The sequence below is a fragment of the Cuculus canorus genome, chromosome 18 (assembly GCF_017976375.1).
Source record: "Cuculus canorus isolate bCucCan1 chromosome 18, bCucCan1.pri, whole genome shotgun sequence".
NCBI lineage: Eukaryota > Metazoa > Chordata > Aves > Cuculiformes > Cuculidae > Cuculus > Cuculus canorus.
In genome coordinates, this window is record NC_071418.1 from 724,980 (window position 1) to 742,917 (window position 17,938).

The 17,938-nt window shown below is 47.9% G+C and overlaps 1 protein-coding gene and 2 long non-coding RNA genes across 4 annotated transcripts; 2 read left to right on the forward strand and 1 right to left on the reverse strand.

Moving 5' to 3' along the window:
- The first annotated feature begins 1,068 nt into the window (after nt 1-1,068).
- LOC128854039 (uncharacterized) lies at nt 1,069-6,260 on the forward strand. Its single transcript, XR_008452944.1, has 4 exons — nt 1,069-3,021; nt 3,140-3,160; nt 3,262-3,334; nt 6,132-6,260. It is a non-coding gene; the product is annotated as an uncharacterized LOC128854039 (long non-coding RNA).
- On the reverse strand, nt 4,189-15,654 carry SLC16A5 (solute carrier family 16 member 5). 2 transcript variants are annotated; one of them, XM_054083700.1, is made up of 4 exons: nt 14,198-15,654; nt 9,863-10,006; nt 8,049-8,896; nt 4,189-6,232 (listed from the first exon to the last, which is right to left on the reverse strand). In XM_054083700.1, exons 1-4 carry the CDS (start codon nt 14,362-14,364, stop codon nt 5,991-5,993), a joined length of 1,401 nt encoding a protein of 466 aa, XP_053939675.1. In that variant the 5' UTR covers nt 14,365-15,654; the 3' UTR covers nt 4,189-5,990. The 2 variants fall into 2 exon arrangements, with proteins under 2 accessions (XP_053939675.1, XP_009562249.1); XM_009563954.2 differs by having other exon boundaries at nt 8,049-8,915.
- Nucleotides 8,025-9,800, forward strand: LOC128854040 (uncharacterized). The gene is made up of 3 exons (XR_008452945.1): nt 8,025-8,155; nt 8,776-8,921; nt 9,477-9,800. It is a non-coding gene; the product is annotated as an uncharacterized LOC128854040 (long non-coding RNA).
- Nucleotides 15,655-17,938: the final 2,284 nt, after the last annotated feature.

Here is a 17,938-nt window from a genome sequence, read left to right on the forward strand (position 1 = left end):
GGAGTGAAGCTATCTTGTGGGCGGGGCGTGAGACAATAAAAGTTCAGTTTGGTTTCGCCTGTGTTGGTGCAATTCCCGAGGCCAGGGTGGGCGATGGAAAGTGGTCTTTTTTTTTTTTTCCTTTTGTTAAAAGACAAAAGGATTAGAAGCTGAGGGAAGCGGTAGAAGGAGGGGAAAATGCATACACAATGATATGAGTTGCCCAGGAGGAGGCATTCGCCGCCAGAGCAGGTGTTGGTGCCCCGGCGCACACGCACAGGCGAGGGGCGGTGGGTCGGGTGGCTCCTGTCCCCAGCACGTGCGGGGGGCGGTCTGCAAGCGTCAAACAGCGGGTGCAGAAAGCGGCATCGCTTAGTGAAGTGATGGAATGCCTGCGGGTTCGCTGCAGATGGGGTGGGAAGAGGCTGCAACGCAGGTGCTGTGCCTCGAGTTCTCCCGTGCGCTCGAAGCGCTGGGAGCTCGGAGCTGTGGCCAAGGGCTCCGGGTCCAGTGGAGACCCAGGGGCTGGCGCTGGGGTCACACCTTGTCATGGGCAGCCAGAGTGGCTCGTTGTTGGGGACAGGATGAGGGGAACGATTTGCAGCTGCAAGAGAGGAGATTGAGATGAGCTCTTGGGGAGGAATGTTTTCCTCTGGGGTGAGGAGAGGCCCCAGGTTGCCCAGAGCAGCGGTGGCTGCCCCATCCCTGGAGGGGTTCCAGGCCAGGTTGGATGGGGCTCGGAGCCCCTGATCCAGGAAGTGTCCCTGCCCGTGGCAGGGGTGGGACTGGATGGGCTGTGAGGTCCCTTCTGACCCAAACTGTTGTGTGAAATGTAGTTGGCTTTCATATAAAGCCAATGGAATGTGGGCTGCTCCACCAAATACACGGTATCGACGACAAGCGTATTGGGCTGATCGCCACCCACACAGCCGGGTAGAGCGAGACACCTGCTGTGACCACATCACGGAGAAGGGTGAACAAAGCAGCTACACTGAATGCAATGATGCTAAATCCTTTAACACTGCAGGGGTGTGGGAAGATAGAATGTGGAAATGAAGGTATTTCTTTCTACCCGATGTCAAAGGATAAGCCAGACCTGTGCTAGTAATGGCAATATTTGTAATTACCAGCTGCAGTCGGTTTCTGTATGTGTATATATATAAATGAAAATGATCAGCAAAGGTGCTTCAGACTACTTCTGTATTAGAATGTTTTGCTGGTGTGTTAACAAAGCTCTTTTAATATATGGCTTTTTAAGTGGTATCTGTTTACGTACCTTAAAGCCACTCAGTTGTTACACACACAGTGATTCATGAGACAGCAAGTGAAGAGAAAGCAAGCAGGGGAACTAGTTGATACAAAGAGATGTGATCAAGGATACTGGGATTGGCTAATAAGGGATGAAAACCAGTATTTGCAGAGGGTAGATGTGATGATTTCTGTTTGTGAGTAGCAGATCTGTGATTGGTTGGTATAATTTTTGCATGCAGAGAAGTAGCGGGACCTTTGTGCCCCGGCATGGTTTCACAGAGAGCAGTGTTCAGAGAAGGCTGGTGCATCTGTGCTGGCTGGGCTTCAAGGGATGCATCTCCAGGTCACACTGTTCAGTGTGTGGCAAGGAGTAAGCAGGAGCAGAGGAACACTTGCACTTGTCTGCCTGGGAGCTGTGAGTGTCCTCCTTCCAGCCTTTGCCTTGCATCGAGTTTAATCAAAGCTGGTTAAGAGATGTTAGAAATATTTTTCCATTTAATTTGCTGTGTTGAAGCTACCTCCTGGAGAGTTCAGTAACGTCCCCTGTTTATACAGCCCTGAGATTGTCTGCATGAGTCACAGGTGGAGCTGGTGCTGTTACACAATTGCTCTGTCACCAGCTGCAAGCTGGTTGTCTTTGTGCAGGCTTACTGCGGGAGTTTTGTCCACACCAGAGATCACTTGGCAGCAGGCGGAGGTGGCTGTTCGCTCCCCAGATATTGGCTATATTGCTTAATAGTCTGAGTGCTCCAAGCCTGTGCTATTTGCCAGAGCAGTCGGCACAGAACAGTGTTCATAGCTCCAGGGGCTGCTTTAGTGACACTGATTGCACACCCTAGTTAGAACTACTACTACTACTAAATTTTCACTTCTTGGAGTGATGTTTCTGTCCTCGCAGCTACTCGCCAGTCTGCAAACAGCATGCCAAACTCTTCATTTGAGTGACTTTGCACTTGTGAGGTGTTTTAGAACATGTGAGGTTACTATGACCCTGCTTTGTTCTTTCTGATTAAACTTACCCAAGAGTTACCTTGGCAAAGTATCTACAGCTTTTAGGGGTCATGATCTCGCAATATTTCAGTGTGAACTTCCTGGTGAGTGCTTCACTGTGGTATGAAAAGGTGCCTTTTGCAAAAATGCTTACCTTGCAAAGTTAATGGTACTGTAAAAGATAAAAGGGAGCAGGAAGGTCAGAGGAGAGCAAGGGACGTTCATTTCTGGTCCGTTTTTCCTGCTCTGCTGGCTCTCAGGGGTTTGTAGGTGACTAACACCACCTGGCTGAGGTGTTAATCTTTGTCCATAATTAAAGCCAGGGTTATTTTACTGTCTGTAGATGTTTTAAAAAACAAACCCTGCTTCAGGAGGTGGTGGTAACTAAGCTGTGGTTGCCTTGTGTAACGGGATGACCTTAAACTGTTGAAAGGAACTTTTATTGCTTTGTTTTCTTCTGGGCCTGGAGATTCTTAAGGACTGAACGTTACTGCTCTTGTAGGACAGCTTGGGGGGTGGATACTTGCTCTACTGCAGCATGTTCTGTGTGCACGGTCCCTTCGTTAACACCGTACAAAGCTTCTGCTCATGGCAGCTTAGAATCCAGGTTGAAAAGAGAGGTAGGAGAGGAGAGCTGTGGAATGTGGAACAGGAAAGCAGTGTTTTTCTCTATCACGGGAGCTCAGATATCTTATTAACCTGTGCAAACATACCCTAAAATGTTACCTCTTCTCTCTCCTAGATTAGTTTCCAGCCTGTGGGATGTGGATTAATTCTAAAGGGTCTGTAGGAAGTCACCAGGTGAGACAACCGTGTTTTCAGGCACCTTGAATTCTGTAAGGCTGTTAGAAAGTTTTTAGTCAACAAATATAGACATGTTAAAATAATGTATTTGTGAATTCATTGTTTTTCTTCACAGAAATGTCTCTCTGCCTCTGCAGTAAGTCCCAAAGACTCTGGTGTAGAGCCTGAGAGTATCAAAAAGCAGTTCTAGAATGCATTTTCCTAACTTTTCATCCCAAATTACCTTGCTGTGCCCAGATAAGAAACAGTGACATCTGAGGATTCTTTGCTGTGGTGTAGGAGGGGCTGATTTCTGTGGCAGTTTCACTTGGTGAGTACCTTTTATTCTGCCCCTCTGTATCTTCAGGCACATGCTACACTACACGTCTGCTTGCTTATGAGCCAGCTAGAGCTAAGCCGTTGCAGCCAGAGCAGTTGGCTCCACACAGATGTGTTCTGCTACTCCTTCAACTGACCTTTGTTGTTCTGTGATAAATTGTAGATGGGTTGGGTTGTAGTTTACCCCGTACCTTTCCTGTTCTGCCCTGCACATTTGGAGCAGTGGGAGGATTTGGGACAATATGTCTTCATATTTCTGGGAGAAAACAGGGAAGGAATGTAGAAAGGTGAGCAGAATTTAAAATCTAAGACTTAAACACAGAAAAGTTGGCAGTCTGTTCAGCTGCTTAGCTGTTTTATTCACAATAGCTAGAAGAGATTTGAAACTTGATTTCTTTTCTTTTCTTTTCTTTTCTTTTCTTTTCTTTTCTTTTCTTTTCTTTTCTTTTCTTTTCTTTTCTTTTCTTTTCTTTTCTTTTCTTTTCTTTTCTTTTCCTTTCCTTTCCTTTCCTTTCTTTTCCTTTCTTTTCCTTTCTTTTCCTTTCTTTTCCTTTCCTTTCTTTTCCTTTCTTTTCCTTTCTTTTCCTTTCTTTTCCTTTCTTTTCCTTTCTTTTCCTTTCTTTTCCTTTCTTTTCCTTTCTTTTCCTTTCTTTTCCTTTCTTTTCCTTTCTTTTCCTTTCTTTTCCTTTCTTTTCCTTTCTTTTCCTTTCTTTTCCTTTCTTTTCCTTTCTTTTCCTTTCTTTTCCTTTCTTTTCCTTTCTTTTCCTTTCTTTTCCTTTCTTTTCCTTTCTTTTCCTTTCTTTTCCTTTCTTTTCCTTTCTTTTCTTTTCTTTGAGAGGGGGAAGCTCCCTGTTTGCCTAGGAACATACAGCAGTCCTTGTGATGGGAAGCTGAGAAGCACCAGTCCCTGCTTATTCCTTGTTGTGGGCTATGTTAGCATTACACAAATTAACAAACCTGTGCGATGGGAAATTGGACCTGTCTGTCTGCTGCTTGTCCTCGTGTTGAAGTGTGTGTTTGATCAGGAAATGCAAAACTTACTGGCTCAACAGTCCTAGAGCAGGACTGAAATATAGGGATGCTGCTGAGTGGTGGGAGCAGCAACCCTTCTGAAGGGCTGACCCTCTTCCATAGCAAAAGCCGGCGGTGAAGCCGTTATAGTCTTGGAGGGCCTTGGAGTCAGTTTTCCAGTGGTTTCATCCAGTATGGGTTCCTTTGGTTGGTTGGTTTGTTATGTCTGGTTAACCCGCAGCTCGAATGATAATTGTGGGTTTGTAGCTAAGAATGTGATACAACAGCTCTCAAGGATAAGTACTGCAGCCGAGTTGAACACCGTTAGCTTCCTCCACTTTGCTCCCTGTTTGTGGTTCTGATGGTTCTAATGTGCAAAGTGATCTTTATCTTCAGTGCTTTGTGAGCTCTGCTTCTGTCAGATCAGGAATGGTACAGAAGATGAGCAGCTCACAACTCAAGCCGGTGCGGAAGGAGGCTGGAGAGTGAATCTGCTCTCATCTGCGTGCTTAAAAGTGTAACTCCTGGGGCTGTTCAGTCGAGGCTGTATAGATAGGAAAGGCGGTGATGCTGGACTCTTCCCAGTGTACTTTTCCCCATGGTTTTCTTTGCAGGTTATGCTTGTGCAAACTTCTCTATAATGAGAACACTGATGTAATTAAGCCTGAGAGTCTAAGACTAAAGAGGTAAATTTACACAAGGGAAATGACGATGGCTTTGAATTTAGCCCTGTGTAGGCATGCATACACTTATTCTCAGGTCTAGTAACAACTTCTCCACACCCCCTCCAAAAACAGGTCCCAGTTAACGCTGGAAAGAAATGCATTTATGCAAGCCATTGATCCTGTTTTATGATATATCAAGCAGCACTTGAGATATCACTTGTTATACAAAGGAGGCACTCTAAGGTTTGGGTTTATTTCATTTTGATGCTCTAGAGTTAAACCTCTGAGGCTGTGACAATGTCCTTGGCATGAAGAACTTGTATTTACACATCGTAGGAGAAAATGTTTGATTGTACTAGACCTTTGGCAGAACACAGTTCTGCAGCCCATGCAGCAGCTTCCATCTAATATTTAGAGATGTGGAAAAAAACCCAGACCTCACGTGGAATGTGGTTTGCTGCCCCAACCGTGGGAAGCAACTGGGGAAACTTCATATCAGCCTGCACCAAAATCGCATTTTCAGACAAGGCAGTAACACTTCTTTGTGAAAGAGTGACCATTGTGCATGACCATTAAGACATCTCATCCAGTGGTACCAACTGAAACCTGCATATGAAATTCCAGTGACTTCTCAAAGGCGCTGACTTAAAACAATTGACCTGACACTGCTTTTGTCCCTCAGCACCGGTTACCATGGCTGTTGTCCCGTGGTTTGCTTTAGGAAAGCACAGTTCTCTTTGTCCTTCAGCTCTTTGGCCGACGCTGAGCTCTGGGCTCAGCCTGTGGTCTGGGTCACTCACGTGGAGTCTGACACAGCCCCACGGAGTGGAAGTGCAGGGCAGAGGGATGATGGCAGTTGTGGAAAGCAGACGCTTGTTTTCTCATCTGCCAGCAGTGCTGGCCCATGTGTAGCTTTGTTCAGGCCACGTAATTACTTATGCTCCTCATTTTTTTTCTGTAATTTCTTTATTTTCATATGCTTGTGATGTACACAACTGCTGGAGGAGACGGGCTTTCACACTGTGGTTCAGCTGGCGTTTCGTTGTACTGATATTTGAAGGGACTATCCAAAGGTACTTTTGAACCCTCTTTCAATTTGTTTTTTTTTTCCAGAGTGCAGAAGCTGAGCCCCATGAATAGTGCAGCCGATATCAGGAAGAAACTGGAGTTGTAGAAAACGTAGCGGAAATCATTTGTTACATCCACCAGGAGACCTGAAATAGAAGTCATGCTTAGTCAAAGAGCAACTCTATACTAAAGGCAACCGTGTGACAATTACATAGGTGCTAAACCAAAATCATTAAGCAATCTGCCGGGTAGAAAAGAGAAGCATTCATGGATAAGTTCTCTGCTCTAGATTCTAGGGGTTGTTTGGGTTGTTTTTGTGGTCACCGCTCAGGTAATGTTTCTGTTTCTGCATAAAGTAATTCTCAATACACAGAAAAATCAGAAAAGAAAGGAAATTGTAATGTTCCCCAACCTGCTGATTCATTTTTTTACTCGGCAGAGGATCCGCCTCCTGGGTTTCATAGTGAGTGACACTGTTACATCCCAGGTTAGAAAACAGAACAAAAAACCAGAGAAATCTCTCAAAAATCTACGTGTTTGGGAACTGAAATTTGTCTCTAATATTGTGTAATCCAGGAGAACATTCACAGCACAGCAAGCATTGTGGCTATCAGTAAGTGCCATCAATGTAGAGCATTTAGAAGCAGGATGTATCAAATTATCAAAGGAGTAATTTGACACTAACGTTATAGATGGAAGGGAGAGACTCTGATTAAATATTTGATGCCTTCTCCATAGGCTGCTTATTAATGTGGAGATACTGGCATAATGTTTGTTTGCTTGTATTCTTCAGTAAAGGCTGTTGATGTTTCTTTTCATAGTGCACTTTTCTTTAGCAGATTTCAGGACTAGAAATGGAAATGGAGCTACTGTTACTGTACTTTGTTTCCCTTTTCTGCCGCTCCCATCAAATGTCTAAGAAAAGACCTTTCTTGTGCTTTGAGAGAAGTGACTGACACACCAATGCCAGGAAATGCCATGAAATATATATGGTGCACATTAGCATCCCATTCTTAGAACAGATATTATTTTCCTGCTGAATGGCATACAAGTAATGTTTTAGAGAAGAGAACTAAAGCCTGAATTGAGGATTCATGCTCTGGCTGATGTTTCTTGTTTGTTAGTCTTCTGAATTTGCTGCTGTACTGCAGGAGCAGGTGCATCTTGGCTGGGTCACTTAGCGGCATTTGGAGTGAACTGGGAACTCGGTTAATAATTTATTGGATTGGGGAGTCATAACTAGCTCTTTTCTTGTCTGCAGAGAAAAATGAATACCCTCTAGAACTCGGAAAGAAGAACGAACAGGAGCTTTTACTACAAGGATCTTGAATAATGTAGGGCTGTTAATAACTGTGATCACAGCTAATTTGTTTAATGAGGTGATCACAATTCCTTGAGGCTTCATAGATAAAGCAATGCAAACTAGCAAAGCCGTGAAATGGCTCACAGATGGCAAGGTCCCATTGCAGTAGTTCCTCTCTTTGTCTTGCCACTCACCGGAAAACAGCTCTCTTTACTCCCTCACCCAACGGAGCTGCTTGCCAAGTGGGTGACTTCTTCGCTGTCGGCTGTTGCTGCAGCGACACTGGCAGCTGCAGACGTGACCCTCCATGAGCTGTGAGAAGGGGCTCACTGTACCTTTCCAACTCTCCCTTTTCTATTGCTCCTTTTGTGTAACTCACCTGACAGCAGGGGTTTGGAAACTCCCTCATTTCTCTCCTTTACGGTCCCAATCCGTTATCATAGTATCATAGTATCCTTAGGGTTGAAAGGGCCCTTAAAAACCATCTAGTTCCAACCCCCCTGCCATGGGCAGGGACACCTCACTGGATCAGGCTGCCCAAGGCCCCATCCAACTTGGCCTTGAACACCTCCAGGGATAGGGCATCCACAACCTAGTGTTGTTGTCACCAGTGTCTGAATGGCCAGTTTTCCCCAGATTGCTTTCCTAGCTTCTCTCACCTGTCAGAGGAGGTCCAACAAGGATCGTGATGCTCTCCAGGATGGTGAAGAGCCCTAGAGCATTTGAGAACCTGTCCATTTCCACCACATCCATCAGCACCTGGAAGGTGAGTGCCCCGATGCCACTCATGGCTATGCTGAGAATGACGCAGTAGACGATGAGCACACTGAACTCGGCTGAGATGACACAAATGAAGTTGCTCAGCCCACAGAGGAGCACAGCCAGGCTGAACAGGTAGATGCGTCTTCCTGTGAAAATTCTGTGTCCCGAGAGCAGCCCTGTCAAAGGGCGGATGAAGATGTTGATCAACCCGATAACGGAGATGAGGAGAGCTGCCCTGCGTTCCTCCACCCCGCTATGGATGGCATAAGGCACAAGGTAGACGTGGGGTAAAGCAAACCCCATCATCATCCAGGTCACTCCGATAGTGTAAATCTGGTAACCTTTGTTTTGACAGAAGATGTCAAAAGCCAGGTATTTCTGCAGTGCGTGGACACATGCAGTCCTTCTGGTTTGCTTCTGTATCTTGGGGTGGGGAGAAGATGCTGTGTTGGACAGTTGTGCCCCTTCTGCTCTTCTCTCTGGCTCCTCTGCAGGGTTGGGTGACTGTAGGGGTGTCCCTGGTGCAAGCTCAACTGGTCTCATGATGGCTCCACAGACACAACAGTTCAATAATATTCCCCCAAAGATAAGAAAAGTGTTTCTCCAGCCCATCTCATCCAGCAGGTATCGAGAAAGCAGCGGCCACAGCGTGAATCCAAGAGAGACGCCAGTGGATGCCATGGCATTGGCCAGCGTTCGCCACCGCACGAAGTAGTAGCCCAGCACAGTCACTCCTGCCTGGAAACTGAAACATGATCCCAGACCTAAAGGTAAGAATACCAGAGAAAATGACCGTGTGTTCCCTCTCTGGTGCCAAAAGGGGGAAAGGAGCCCAAATCCAGGGTGTACCCACAGGTGACATCATCTGCTCCTGGAGCATTTCCTCACCTGCCAGGCTGCACAGCCCCAGCCTTTAATCCTCAGAAACCCCATGCAAAGGATGAAGAAGGATGTTGTGGATAAATTAAACTACTTGTGTTCTGGGCGTACTAAATATACGGATCTAAGCTGACATATGTCTGGGCATGCTGCCACGCCTAAAATTGTTAAGGATTGTTCATTACAACTTGGTTTTTATACCATGTGCAACAAGCAGTGCTGCTTTCCTGACACTTGTATTGGGGCTCAGGGAGTTACTTGTTTTTTCTTTCTGTGCAGCTTAGCTTGCAAGATGCAACAGGACTGGTCCCAAAGTAACCTGGCTGCAGAAATTTATCTGTGTTAGGAAAGAGCAAGGGTTGAACAGCAGTCACATAGGAGAAATATTTGAAAGGAAAAGTTCCCATCTGTTATTTCTGTTCAAAACCAACATGTTCTTTTGTTAGGAAAAGATATCTGCGCATGGGAGTGGTGAAATACAAGCCCAGGGAACCTGGGAAGGACGTCGTCCCAACACATTACATTCCAAGATTGGAAAAAACCCTCCCTTCTCCAGAGACAAAAGGCTGAGAAGCCACGAAAAAAGAGAGCTTTGCTCTCTGTTTCACCCTCTGGACACCTGCAGGTTTTTCCAAACCCAAAGTGCTTTCCCGTGAGCTTGGCTGGATGAAGTGTGTGTGAAAGGAGTGTGAAGGGCGAATCCAGCTGCTGGTTGATTTCTGCTGTGCTCTGGGGCTTTTGATTTATCCTATTTCACGGACGAATGGAAAAACATGAGCACTTAGTTGGGACTCTCACCAGCTGGGTTTTCCTGCTGCTTGTCGATACTCACCAGTGATGAGGCCGGCTGTTAGGTAGAGCTGGCTGATGGACCCGCAGAAGGAGCTGGACACCATGCCCACTCCACTGAGCAGGCCACCCAGCATCACAGCAAACCGGCAGCCGAAGCGCTTCACCAAGATGCTGCAAAGGGGCCCTGGAAGGAAAAGAGAAGTAGTTAGGGAGGGAGAAAATATTTTGTACCTGCTGGACTGCTGCAATTATCAGATGATTTAGTCCAGAGACTCTGAGGACTGTGTGATATAGTAGGGGAACAAGGAACACAGAATGTATCCCCTGATCCTCCCAAGCACATGGTCAGCTCGTTAGCTGAAGGGAAGGCTCCTGTCATCTGCTTGGTTTGTGGCCATTAAGTGGGATTTCTAAGCTTTCTTGTGATGGATTTTAGTTGAAACACTTGGAAATGGAATGGAATAAGAGCCTTCAAGTGTAATTCTTTTCTCATGTGATAGAAAATCTGGGAATGGTGTGAAAAAGCAGAGGACTTGTATTTTTCTGCTTCTGAGTAAGAGATGCTAGGCAGGGTGATATTTCCACTCATTTCACTGTGTGTATCAAATACTCTGCTACAATATCTCCTAAATTGCCCTTGGTGTTCCCACTACCTCTGTGAAACTCCTTGCAGGAGAAAGCAGATTTGCTCTAAGATAGATCACAAATTGGGGAGAAACAGACATCATTGAGGAGGATTACTTGAAAATGTCTGGAGAGGAATATTCATGGGAATCACCCTAAGTGTCAGGCAGCAGCATCCAAGCTGCAGCTTGTGGAGTCTTGCAGCTCTCCTGCAAGCATCTTCCTGGCTTACCTGTCTGGGGTGGGCAGCCAGAACTGCATCCACTTCCAAGAAGAGACAAGCCTAGGGGCAAATGGCATGCGTCCCCATTCCCACTCCCACACAAACAGAGCAAAGGCAAGGAGACCCAGGTGCTTCCAGGGGATCGAGACCTGGGGTTTATTGTGTATGTGCATTGCTGGCAGGCTTTTCTAGGGAAGGGTTACATTATTTCAGCAGAAAAAGTAATGAACAAATAGGCAGGAGGTGTGATCCTATCAATGCTGATCCATATCCAACAGGTTGGGACAGGAGTGGGTTGCCAGGCTGTGTTCAGTGGTGCCCAAAGACAGGTCAAGGGGCACGGGCCACAGACTGGAGCATGCGAGGTTCTACCCAAACTTCTTTGTGGCTGACGGAGCCCTGGAACTGGCTGCCCAGGAAAGTGTGGAATCTGATTCTCTGGAGAGATCCAACCTTGCCTGGATGCTTTCCTGTGCAACCGGCCGGGGGTGGACTGGGTGAATCCTGCCAAACCCCACTATTCTGTGATTCTGTGTTTGTTTATGATTAGTTAATTCTTTAATTTTCATAGACTTCTGGTGAAGTCCATGAGATTGTGGAAGATCAGCAATTTGTTAGTGCCATTTGGCATCCCTCATTTTGGGCTAAGAAATTATTAGTTCAGACCTGCAGACTGTCACCGGGAAACACTTCTCTCTGCATGCTCAGGCAGAAGAGGATCTGAAGGTACAGTTTCTTTTCCCATTCCTTGATCCTCAAAGTTTTCCAGGTTTTATTATTTCTTCCTCTCTTCTGAACACTTAAGATTATACAACGAAATGCAAAATGATTGTGAGCTTCAGAACTAAGAGTCAATCAGTGCAGGGAAAAATAACCCGTGCATGTTTGTGACCTGAACCAGTGTCTGGTTTGAAATAAACCCACATTGTCAAGCGAAGAGTGGAACATTATTAAAATTAGGAGTGCAGCTGTCTGTATTTTGATCTGCTTGGGAGATTTTCACCTCGGACTTTGGAAAAATGCTCAGCCAGCGGGTGACTGGACTGATTTCCCTCCTGCTGAAGACATCAGGATGGTGCTGCTGTTTAGCCAACCCGAGTAGCCAGGAGTCGTAAATTGAAAGCTCCTAAATAATGAAATTGGCTCTAAAACTCTTAAGGATTTTTCATTATTTGGTCCTATTAAATTGCTTTCCAGGTTTCAAGCATTTTTCTTGCTTGCCTGGGGATTTTGTGCTTTCCTTTGCAAAAATACTTCTAACTTGAAGTGTTGCCTTTTTGTGACTGTGAGTCCAGAGAGTGATGTGTGCATGGATGCCTGGAAATAGGAACCTGTAAGAGCCTCACCTCCTGCCTTGGACCTGTCTGAGACAGCCACAGGATCCTGAGGTCTCTTAAATAATTCTTATAACTAAATAAGAATTGCCTTTACCTGGGGATGAAGCAGGGGTAACGAGATATGTTTGGCTTCCTAAATTCTGAGCTATTTTTTGTAGTGTTCCCTGCAAGCCTGTTTCTGTCCCAGCCCTGCTGGACTGAGGTGAGCTTTCCTGCATCGCACTTTCCACTCTGCTGACCGCTCTGACAATGGGCTGATCTCTCCGTTTGTCTTGGTGTTTACCAAGTCTTGCAACAAATACCTTTCCTCCCCTTTGATTCCTTTGAATCGCTAAAGAGGAACAGAAGAGAGAATCACCTTTAAGAGACAGGGGTGCCATAGCAGGATGTGATTTTGGAAAAGGGTTTAGCACCAAGATGATGGATGTAACCAAAGAACCCGAATTGAATGGAGCCTGGCCCAGTGCCCAGGCGGTCAGAAGTGGCAGCAAAAGCCGTATATGTTTGGCCCGAGAGAGAGTCTTCTATCTCTGAGTTTTTTTGGGTTTTTTTTTGGTTTTTTTTTTCTTCCTAGTCTGTGGTTGTTACTGCTGCCTGGGGGATGAGAACAGGCACTCCTTTCCTCTAAGAGCCTGCTGTAGGAGACAGAACTGGCAAGAGTAGTAACAACTCTCATAAGTCACTTGCTATGCCCTGGCAAATTCTGTGGTCAGTATCATTAACATGAGGTTATTTTTTCCTTCTCTAATTTATAACTTTTGGATCTATTTATTGGCTGTCTTTATGTTACCTTTCACTGTGGTTCCAGCCTCCTACGAAACAATTATTTCATTAAAGAAGATAGCATAATAGATATTTTCTTGTGGATACTGCCAGACCTGTCCTTCCTGGACTCGCTAGGACTGAGCTGCTTCTGAGACCATTTCCCAGAGCCAGCAGGTCCCGTTGGGCTCCTTGTCCCTAACGGCAGCAGGACCAGAGGAGGTGGGAGGCAGAACAGGGAATGCCCAGTGGCTTCCAAATTCAAAGCCCTGAGGACACTGCTGTTTCTGCTGACGTTCAGTGACAATTCCTCCCATAGCTGCTTCCCCTGAGGTCTCTTTCAATCCACACCTTGTAATTCTGGACCCAACTCCATTCGCTAAGGTGCAAGCTCTCTCCCATGCCAGGTGGCTGCCAGCCAAGCCCAGCACAGGAGAGGCTGAACCTGCCAAGGCCTTCACATCAGTGTGACTCAGGGCTCTGCTTTTTTTCCCTTTCTCGCTGTAGTGTCACCTTGCACCGGTATTGGATGGGGCAGGTATGAACTCAGGGAGCAGCTCAGATACGTGGGCATCACTGGACACTTCCCTTCTTTTGACTGGTGGGCTTTGGGTGGTCTGTCTCAAATAAGCAAGGGTGTTGCATGTGGAGGGGTCAGCAGCAACACAGACCCCTTGTTGGGGAGACCTCCAGCTGCTGGGGATTTGATTTTTCTATCCTATGCATGAATAGCAGCTGGAGGGGGGGATCTGGGGCTGCTGTCCTGTGCAGCTCTCACATATTCTTTGGGCAAGAAAATGGTGATTCACTCTGCCATCTGCAAAGCACAGCCCTCCTTCCATCCCCCTTCTCCCTGAGGGTGCCGCCTGACCCACATTCTGCTTTAATCCAGATGTGCCTGCGTCCACCCTGTTGCCTGCTTGGGTGTGCACTCCATGCCACCGCCCAAGGAGTTGCTTTTAACACTGTGCCTCAGCCAGCAGCCTGCAGGAGCTTGGCTTTTGTGCCTTTTCAGCCATGAAGAACACAGTTGTCATGGCACGTGGAAGGAGATGTGCTCTCATAGGCAGAAGATGAATCAAGCAAGCACCCAAGCTTCAACTCCACCTGCCAGCTTATTCAAAGAAATGCTATGGGAGATAATTAAGTTCTCACTGGTCTGGAGAAGCTGGGCTGAGAAAGGGATTCACTTTCTTTGACCGAGATTGTCTCTTAGAGTGGCAAAAGGGAGGTTGGTATCTGTGGACACTCAGCTTTGGATTGTGGTTAAGGTGGCTGTGGATGCTGTGTGCTGCTGCGCACTGCCGGCCAGCCAGGCTGCTCACACCTCCTACCCCTTCCATCGTCTGTTAATGGAATGTTAGCAGTGCCCTCGTTATGGCCCCTCAGCAGGAGGCAGTGTAAGGCATTCCCTGCGGTCATTACTTACCACCTCCATGCAGCACGGCTACCATGATGGATGGAAACCACGATGTCTCGCTGTTGCTGGCTTGGAATTCGTGCTGGAGATCCGTGAAGAAGACGCCAATACAGGAGGGGAAGCCCAGTGTCAGTGCCTGCAGCAGCACTGCGGTGAACAGGACCATCCATGCCCATCCCTGGTCCTGGGGCTTGGCAGCTTCATGCACTCCTCGTCCTCTTTGGGGCATGATGGCTTCTTTCTCCACCTAAGCTGGCCTGCTGAGAAAGGTACTGCAGCTACCATGCGACCCTCAGCCCAGCCAACAGACCTTCAGAGAAGAACTGGTGGTGTTCCCGAGGCTCAGAGGCACCAGTGTGTCCCACACCTTTTGCGGCTGACACTCTAGACTTCTTGCTCTGCATTTCTTCCAGCACCTCCCTTCCTTCTCGCTACAGGCTCCTGGCAACAGATTGCTTGAGAAACAACTGCCTGGCCCTTTTATACTTCTCAAGGCTGTGACCACAGCCAGGTACAGAGCAGGACCACACCTCCTCCGAGGTAGGAATTGGCCTTACCCAGTTCCGCCCTGATTTTCCCTTTCACCTGCTTTCATCATACGGAGTCCCCTTGCTGGCGATTGCTAAGGTCACTTACTCCTTGCACTGAGGAGAGGAGGAAAAAAGCAAACGCTGAGAAAAATAGAAACAGAGAAAGCTTGCGCGTCATGGCAGAGCTCGATGTGAACCTGTTGGGAAAACTGCATCCACCTAGAAAGTGCTGGTGGTGAAGAAACATTTGTAAAGCCGTTAATTAGGACGCGGTGATCACAGAGAGGCTTTTGCTTTACTTCTGTTTAGGTCTAGAGCTTCTTCTGAGAGATGCCACTTCTGATTTCTTTGAGACCAGCAGCACCAAATGTGCAGCAATAGAGTTCCCCATCCACGTGAATAAACACACAGTAAAAAACACTTCATCAGCTGGATAGGCTCAAAAATATGCCCTTAAGGTCACCGCACAGAGCAATATTTATTTAGCACTCAGAGAGTGCTTTTTCTCTAAAACAATAGCTACAACTGAGCTTTGCGTGCAGCTTTAAATATTAGTAATAGTTGTATCTCATTCATTATTTCAAACTCACCGTGGTGGTGTGCTCAGAAAGATTCATACCTGAGGCTGAGACCAGAGCTGAAGCGAAGGGCAGCGAGTGTGCGGCACATCCCCTGTGCGCGCAGCCCTGTCAGCTCCTGACCCATGGTTTGATGCTTCTGCTTCAGTAGCAACTAAAAGCTTTGATGGGAGTATTTTGCAATATTAACCCCGGTATCACTTCTGGAAACAGGGCTGCGATGCCGGCTGGCTCACAGCCAAAACAAAACCCTGGCCGGGAGCAGAGGGGGCCCGTGGGAAGGGGCTCCGAGATGCAAATCACGGCGGCGGTACTCAGCGCACTTTAATCCTTTGTCCACTTTAGCTGGGCACAAATAATGCAACTGATTCAAATGCTTGTCTCTCTGGGGTGAATTAGCTGGATGGCAGCCTGAAACCTCTCCCCGGCAACCGCAAACCTGCAAAATGAGGCAGAAGCCCAGCTCCTCTCTGTTCCCAGCGTGTCCAACCCTTGAGCCTGTCCAGCAGGAGGTTGCTGGCTCCCCTCGCTGACGAGGACCCTCTGGTGGGGCTGCCGACGCCAAGGTTCTCACCCACCTCCCGGCTGCAGGGCGCCTTTTCCCTGGGACACCCAACCCACACGGTTGCTGCAGGGACCCCAGAGGTGGGTTGTGAGCGCCGCGTGGCCTCCTCTCTGCCTCGCACCTGCATAAAGGTAAATGAGTTTGTTCCAGTGCTGGCTACACCAAACAACAGCAGCACAAAGCCTTGGTTTAACCCTTCCTGAAGTAACCAGCTAGGGTGGACACTGCAAACGAGGAGGGCAAGCCCGTGCTTTCATACTCCTATGGGCTCGATGTTCTCAGGCAATCTGCTCCTGGGACAGAGCGGGGAACGTGGAGGAGCAGGGACATCTGCGAAACGCAGGTCTATTTTTACATGTGCACAATCGCCTCGTGCCAGTGGTGTTGGGAGTAGGATGAAGTTCACAGCCACACCTGGGTGCCTCCTGCAAACATTGTACTTTTGTTGGTGAGAGGTGAACTGGTGCAAAGGTGCTTTGCTCTGCCAGCCCGTGTGATGCCAGAGGATGGGCGCGTGTCCTGGATGGGACAGGGGGAGCACGATGCCCATTTCTTTCCTCCTTTCCAGCTGCTCTCTGTGGTTACTCTCTGCCCTGATGAGCTGTTTCTCTCTCACGCAGGTCTGGAAATGGAGGAGAGTTTCTTGTCGTGGTACGTTAGGTCTCTGCATCCCGCTACGTAGCTTCAGGCAGCAGCGTCCAGCTCAGCCCCGGTGTGTGCTGGATGTGCAGTTTATGAATGTGTGAAACAGGCTGTGTGCGCAGAGCAGGCTGTTTACTGTCAGCGGAGCAGGGTGACTTTTTAAGTACCTTTTCATCCTGAGATCCTGCCTTGCTTCGCTGTCTTCTCCCAGGTAGGCTGTATTACATCCTAGCTGACTTTTCCAAGGTTATCCAGTAAGGTGACAGCAGAGTATCTGGATGCAGCTGCAATTTAAACGCTGGCCCGAGCGCTGCAGCCTGGCCCCACGCTGCAGGTTTGTGTCTGCAGGATCCGTTGCCAGCAGTCGCTCGCAGCTCCGAACCGGAGTGCCCTGCTCTGGGCTCCTTACTGGCAGTCATGGCTCTGTAAACCAGACCCGAACTCGGGAGCCTTGGCAGCAGTTTTGGGGCAGACCATGTGCCTGGAAACTGAACTGCAAACGCCTGAGAGCTTGCAAACCGCCTTTGAGACAGACTGGTTGCTTTTGTTCCAGAGATCCAGATGAGCAAATCGTCTGACTTTGAATCTGGCAAGGGAACGGGGAGGTGGTTTTTTAGTTGTTTTTTTTTTTTTTTAAATAAAAACGGGAAACTAAATGACATTTCAGCTGTGCAGTCATGGAGCAGTTCAGGCCAGGGAGTTATTCCTGCAACAGGTTCAGTCCCAAATCAAACTCCTGCTCTGATCCTTACCCTGAACCCAGGCAGACCCAGCAGAAACCGAGCTCTCCAAGCACCTGAAAACAGATTCCTGCCTAAGACTGCAGCAGGACCTGAAGAACCCTGGCAAAACCCCTACAGACCAACCCTGCTGATGCTGAACTGGACAATGCCAAAGATGGGGACAATTCCCACAGCATCGCTCCTGCAGCCCCCGGTAAAGGGCATCAGGGCCCTGCCTGCGCTAATAGCTCTTAATTAGCCTGACCACCCTCATCTGGGGGCTCCTCCCACAGCCCCTCCACCTGGTTGCTCCCCAGCTGCATTTAAGCCCGGCTCCTTGCTTAGCCCAGTGTTTGATCCCTCTCACTGCTGTTCTCTGCTCCCCTGGGTTGGCTTTGTCTCCCTGTGGCTGCTTTATGGTCATTAATTGCCAGTAATACCCGTGCAACACAGGTGAGAAACCCCACTTTTGGGACCCGGTCTGATGACCATTAGCCAGAACTTGGGATAATGCTGCTTGGCGTGGAGATGGGAGAGGAGGGATGAGGAGGCAGCTGGCACCGGGGCGTGCAGTGGCAGCTCCCAGCAGCTCCCAGGAATCCAGCAAGACGTATCTTGTCCCTTTTCTCTAAGCAGGTGGTGAATCTCCAGCTGGTGGGGGATGGCAAATGGTCTGAGCTGGGCCTCGTCCCCTGCCTGCCGCTCTTCCCGGC